Genomic DNA, 6,669 nt, shown 5'->3' with positions numbered 1-6,669 from the left:
TTGTTGTAGAAATGGAAATTCAATAGTATATTGGATTGTTATCGAATCGACTGTAAGGCTGAACAACAATACTAGAGTTCATGATTTAGGCTACTTCTCGAAATTTGGACCCCATCATTTTGTTGATTATAGTGAATGTATCATAAATACAAGAACAATTAAAAATCAAAGCACCATTTTAATATAAATTTATTCAACTCACTCATGTTAAAAGGGTGCTTAGATTTTAAATTGCACATGCAATTAACCCTGAATAACAAAGAGAACATTAAAGATGGCGTATCATGAATATTTATAAGATACGTAATGGAAACAATTCATTGAATAAATGATATTGTGCATAGAGTTTCCGACCCACAGCACATCTATTTACTTATATTTTTCCACTCAACTTAAAATCAATAAAGTTATTGAAATTATATCATGCGGTATTCAAAAAATACCGAATAACATGCACGTGAAGAATATATTTGAGTGGATCACGGCTATTAGACATTAAAAATATTTATGAGAATAGATAGCACGATTTATGAATTAGAAACAATTTACTGACTATAATGTAATTGTGGGCGGAGGTTTGCAGCCCGGTGCAACCCTGGTTCTCTGCAAATATGCAAATGCCGATGCAGTTGGAGGGATGCAGCTGTTTCCTCAAAAAAGAGCAGCAAGCAGCAACCACTTCGTGTAGTTGTAAAATGCTCGCCGTGCTCAACAACACCTCAACTGTCTCTTCTCTTAGCTCGATTTTACCTGCAACACAAAATTCATAATAAATGATGTCATAAATACAATATAATGGTATGATTTTGTTGGTGGAGAGTCCCTTACGGAACTCTCAAAATCATCTGGCCTCAGTATATACATTTCAGCCGTGAGCACCGAATTTAGCGAGTCCATACGAAAACATTCAAAAATCAAAGAAGAAACATTCGGAAAAAAATAACGAGACAATCCGTTCACAATGACCAGTTTCTTACGAAAACTCGTTCGTCATACGAGCTTGTGAGAATAAGGGGAGATATACACACCAGTATAGCAGTAATGCACCAGTTCCCACAATGCATCACCATCGACTTCATGCATTACCACTTCACTCTGACTGGCCTCTCTCAGGTCATTGGTGAACATGGCATTGAAATATTCTGATCCAGCACTCAACACCAGTCGGTGAGCTGGGATCATCCGTTTTCCTACAAAAAAAAAACAAAGAATTTTATCAGTTTTGTAACAATAATAATAGATAAGAGAATTCAATTCAGTTCAACTTATTTCCATTGATAGAAACTGTACAATACATTCATATATTTGGATTATTAGAAGGGGAGTATAGTCCCGGACTCATAACTTGATCCCTGGACCGATTTACCCCTTCCACAGCATCTAGACACTACTATGCACAGCAATAACATTTGATCATCCAGCTGAGTTGTGTTCAGCTATTTGAGTCAGCATGACATAATTTTACACAGCAGACAGGCGTGCGCAGTTGGCTTACTTCTACCAACGCCCTACCCCGCATCGAACAACTGGGACTCTTATCATGAGTCCAATAGTGTAGATGCTCTCACATATATAAACATAGATAAAATAAGCAACTAATTATCGATTCTCCTACAGTATACGGTGTCTGCTTGAGGACAGCTCTGCTAACCTACAGATATGAGCTTCGAAATGACTTTCCGTTGGTTCGGAACCTACCTACAATTGTAGGATCATCCATCTCTTATCGACAAAAAACTCAGACTCAGGACAAACTCGTGTGTGACGACTCACAAGATGGCAAACTATTTTCAGATATTCTACAATAAACTACTTGCGCATAAGCCTAAGGATCATTCATCCAGCACCCCAGAAAAAACTGGTATGCCTAGCTAAATATTCAGAAACCGCCTCTTGAATATGATAATGGATTGAATTATTATGATCATGAAAATGAAATGAGCTAATCAAAGATAAAGTGAAATGAGGGGTGAGAAGGAGGATTCTTAAATTTCATACTTTAAAAGTCAATTACAATTATTCTTAAATTTCATACTTTAAAAGTCATTTACAATTTTAAAAATTAAATAGCTCATGATAATCCTGCTCAACATGATTGTGAAGAGTTTTATCAGTCAAATGACTGCATAGATGTTAACAAAAATCACATTATGAATGACAATGACATTACATTAATAGTCATTGAAATTACATTAACATTCATTGTTAACAAAATAATTGAATAATATTGTCATGTGAAAAGTGATATCAAAAAATATCAATTTGTTGCATTTATTCAGACGCCTTTATCCAGGGTTCACTCGTCACACCAACAAGTTTCCGCCAACCTTACAAGATTTTTGTTCTGGTTTTTAATCCTGAATATGACTGTTTCAGTTATTGGTTCATAGACATTCCAGTTTTTGAAGTGTTTATATTTGAAGGAGAATGAACATTACCAGCAATAAGTGTAACATCTGTTAGCTGTTGGTTGATGAAGTATGATTCCATATTTCCCAAACTTGTTTCAGCATGTCGTCTTGAGCGAAAGAACTCGTCATGTGATGTGAGGCTTGAGAGACTGTACTCGGAAATACTTCCACTGGTTGATGCTGCCTGTTCATCTCTGCAAAACACCAAAACCTGTCAAGTAGTATCTAAAACTTGAATTTTAAAACACTTTTGAAGTGACAAAAGCATTTACTATTTGTAGTGAGTATCGTTTCAACCTGGTGTAGGTCATCATAAGACGAGTCTGATGATCACCTCTACTAATCAAGTCCATTTTCACTTCATAAGTGTTTTGAGATTCTAGTTTCATATCAAAACAGGTAGTCAAAAAGTATGGATATGCATAATTTTAAAAAGATTATGGATATGTATGGTGAAAACCGCACATCGATATCGCAAACATTTTAAAAGTTATTCTCATTTAAAGATACTGATATAATATATAATCCATCTATCATCTTCTATACTATAATGAAGGAAAGAACTGGCTTATACACGTATACGGTACACGTGTAAAGGATAGGAAAATTATGTTTGACGCATCATAACGTCTGAACTACTGGACTTATTTACTTGAAATGTTGTATATAAATTCTTAATCAAGCGAGGATTCTTATAGGCCTATTTTCAATTCTTCTAGATTTCATTACGTCAAGTTTTCATTACGTCAAGTTTTAAAATAGACCCTTGCGGAGCACGGAGTATAGAGATACAAATTTACTGGTGGCTAGTGATTCTCTATTACGACAGCTTTTATCAATTTCCATTCATCAAACATGATCACGGTTGTTCCTAATGGGACTCCCCGAAATCCCTAAGGGCCGGTTTCCGAGCTCGGGATTTGGCTAAGTTCTAGACTTTAAACAGCTGGCGTGAGAAAATTGGCTTTCCGAAACGGGGCGTAGTCGTAGTCATTGTCAAAGTCAAGTTTGAATTAAATTTAAAAAAAAACTAGAAAATTGAACACAAAATAAAATGAAGAGAAAGTAGTATAAAGTTTCAGCTGTTTTGAATTATTTAGAAATGTTTAATTTCGTCAAGAAAAAACGTTTCCAATTATAGAAATGAGAAAATAAAAACTGCGACACTGTTATAAAAACTGCGACTACGCCACGTTTTGGAAAGCTAATTTTCTGACTCCAGCTGTTTAAAGTCTAGAACTTAACTAGTAGTTATGTGAACAGTAGACCTCGCGCAGATATAAACCGCAGTCTCCTCTTATACTGTTCATCAGAGTAAATCCTGTCTGTATGTCGTGTCGGCGAGATATCGGTGTGAAAACGGCTAATGGCTGTTGGGGTTGGTGTATCAAAAATGCTAACATCAAAAGCTAATCTCCTCCAAGACATACTTTCAAGCAGGACTATTTATTTGATCAGATCATGCTTACACAAGATTTAATTATCATATAACGCTTTCCGGAGTTTAGAGCGAGAAAATCAAAAGACATCTAGGCGCCCAGACAAGCTGTTATAAGTCCTTTGCATCCTATTATAAGTGCATAAAAATTGCATTCAATGAAGCATACAATTCTGTGGGTAGATGACACAAGCTAATAAGTCATGATTTGTAAACTTTTCAGGAGAGCAATTTGAAAGTTTGGCATAGCTGCAAAAAAATTATCTATCATTTTTTCTTACCAATTTTACACTAATATAATCAGCTGATCTTTGACTATTGAAATAAAAAATATCAAGGAATGAAACATTTATTTAAATTAACTATTGAGCATTTTTGCAAGTGATGTCAGAGATATCATGTTTTGCCATCTGCCAAATGTTTCAAATCACAATGTAACAGTATAGGAAATATCTTAAGAATCGATTATTTAGAAATTTGAATATATTTTTCAACAATTAATTGATATTATTTACAAGTATTGATCAAGTTGACCAAACTTGAACTGTTTGCAAAGTTGTGTGGGTTATGTAGTTCTCAATGTAGGTTATTAATTTTCAGATTTTATAATAGCCTACCAGTACATACACTTATCAAATTTTGCCATATTTTGATAATTGGATTATAATACAAACCGGTAGAAGAGTGTTGAGATATATGTACTTATCAATATTTGTCAACTTAGGGATTGAAAGAAAATGCTCTATCAGGCTTGAGCAAAGCCTATAATATTACAGCTATTTACAGAGCTACAACATATCTAGTTGTTATACCATCTTATAGATCTAATTTTTCTGAACACAACCATTTATGCATAACTCAATATATGGTCAAAATGTGACTTATCAACTTGTGTCATCTACCCACTGAATTTATAGTCTACACAGCTGCTGATTTTTTACCAAGTTACATTGAGATAATGCGTCATGGCATGCGTTTTTTAATCCACTCGACAGCTGATTTATGATGAATAATTCTATAGTCTGATTTTTACTCTAATATTGGCGTATGAAGAAGGCTCATTTTTCCTTCTATAGTATCCTTGAAATGCAAAATTTCCAAAAACCTTGTCTATACGTCGACGCGCAATTTAAAAAGGAACAAACCTGTCAAATTTTATGGAAATCTATTACCGCGTTTCGCCGTAAATGCGCAACATATAAACATTAAGACAAATGCCAAACCGTCGAATTGAATCTTAGACCTCACTTCGCTCGGTCAACTAAATCCCGAGCTCAAAAACCGTCCCTTAATGTAAAAACGTAAGCTTGATATGCCATCAAGTGTAGACGAATTTCATTTTTCTCGTTTAACTCTTAATTCCTTCTAATCTCAAGTACCGGTAGCAGATACTAAAATCAATTTTTTATCCAAAAATTAACAGAATACATTTTCAAGGAAAAATAATACAATAGTCAAAAATTGAACTGCACTCTTTTTAATAATTCAATTTACCTTATATTGCTATCTTCCGACAGCAAAGAATCCCTCTTATCCTTGCTAACTTTGGCCATCACAAGTCTGTAAGAGAAAAAGTAATATCAATCCATCTCCAATAAAAGATGTATAGCTGGATATTAGAGAGTAAATAACTAAAATAATGCATTTGACGAATACTTTTCCCAAGTTGTATTTGCAACCAATAACAAATAAATACTTTTTCAAAATCAATAGATTACCATGATAGCTTTTCAATTACAATTGATTTAAAAGTCTTCAAAACATTTTTTTAATGAATAGCTTAAGAGGATTGTTTTTCCAATAATTTAAGTCTATACAGTTCATGTTAGATCTTGAATCACTTAAGAAGCATGGCAGTGTTATCATAATAACATAGAGCTAACCATATAGGATATTATAATGTGTTATATAAGGTATCAGAGCCATAAAAAATGTTTTATGATACCGTCATGTTTAGTAACCAAAGGAATGTAACCTACAGTACGGTATAACATAGACTAAGAGAATTGAAACACCTATTCAAGATAATCAGTTGATAGAAATATAGTACAAAGTACATTATATAGAACTTAAGATCATCATCAGCTCTCTAAATAGAGTTGGGAAAGCTCAAGCTAAAGTGTAAGATGCGTTTAATTTAAATATATATTTTAAAAGACAGAGTCAACACGTGATTAGTTGCAATAAATATCTTTACATTTTCAGATTGGTTCTAATAATTAAGTACAGTAGGCTATTCGATTTATAAAAATATTATCAGTTGGTTTTGTTAAAAGTATAACCTCAAACGTAATAGTTGTGTAAACAATTGATTGGACTAAGATTATAATTACTTTGCTTACCTTTAACTCATGTAGAAATCTATGAACATTGATGAGCAAGAATTGAAGGAACAAAGGAACTGAAAGTGTCTATCTCTAGTCTCTACTGCAAGTTTGCTATTTTACTTTGTCTTTCAGCTGACCAACAAGTGCCGAGATCTTTTGTTTATCTTTTTAGCAGTCGACGGCTAGACCAGTCAATACGAAGAATATGAAATTGACAACTGCCGGTGTCTAGCGGGAAATCTTATAACTACTTTAGTTGGCGCAAATATTTGAATTTCGATACTAATCTGATAAAAAAATATAATAATAATGACGTTTTTTCAATTGAATACGAATATAGCATGTGGATCGTGTTTAAGAGAAAATTATTTTCATGGTGTCAAACAGAGGTAACAATCTACAATAACTACCGATTTCCCAAACACATTTCAAAATAAAATTCTATCAAATTTAAGTTATGAAATAAATGCTAAGATATCAGACTTTCGTCAAG

General features: G+C 33.5%; 1 protein-coding gene across 1 annotated transcript; it reads right to left on the bottom strand.

Moving 5' to 3' along the window:
* Positions 1-490: 490 nt before the first annotated feature.
* On the bottom strand, positions 491-6,349 carry LOC111044709 (kelch-like protein 5). Its single transcript, XM_022329918.2, has 5 exons — positions 6,192-6,349; positions 5,344-5,409; positions 2,439-2,605; positions 1,029-1,190; positions 491-750 (listed from the first exon to the last, which is right to left on the bottom strand). The coding sequence occupies exons 2-5, from the start codon at positions 5,400-5,402 to the stop codon at positions 506-508; spliced, it is 633 nt and encodes a 210-aa protein (XP_022185610.2). The 5' UTR covers positions 5,403-5,409; positions 6,192-6,349; the 3' UTR covers positions 491-505.
* Between the last annotated feature and the right edge of the window lie 320 nt (positions 6,350-6,669).

Source organism: Nilaparvata lugens, chromosome 7 (assembly GCF_014356525.2).
Source record: "Nilaparvata lugens isolate BPH chromosome 7, ASM1435652v1, whole genome shotgun sequence".
Taxonomy (NCBI): domain Eukaryota; kingdom Metazoa; phylum Arthropoda; class Insecta; order Hemiptera; family Delphacidae; genus Nilaparvata; species Nilaparvata lugens.
Note: the sequence above shows the minus strand (reverse complement) of the source record. Positions and strands in the feature narration are given on the sequence as shown.

What these genes read in the sequence shown, in the direction of transcription:
- LOC111044709 (XM_022329918.2), bottom strand. Translation starts at nt 5,402, where the DNA reads ATGGCCAAAGTTAGCAAGGATAAGAGGGATTCTTTGCTGTCGGAAGAT. An exon ending in TCGGAAGATAGCAATATAAG is followed by an intron (nt 2,606 to 5,343) that starts GTAAATTGAATT and finishes GGTGTTTTGCAG; the next exon opens with AGATGAACAGGCAGCATCAA. An exon ending in AGATGTTACACTTATTGCTG is followed by an intron (nt 1,191 to 2,438) that starts GTAATGTTCATT and finishes TTTTTTTTGTAG; the next exon opens with GAAAACGGATGATCCCAGCT.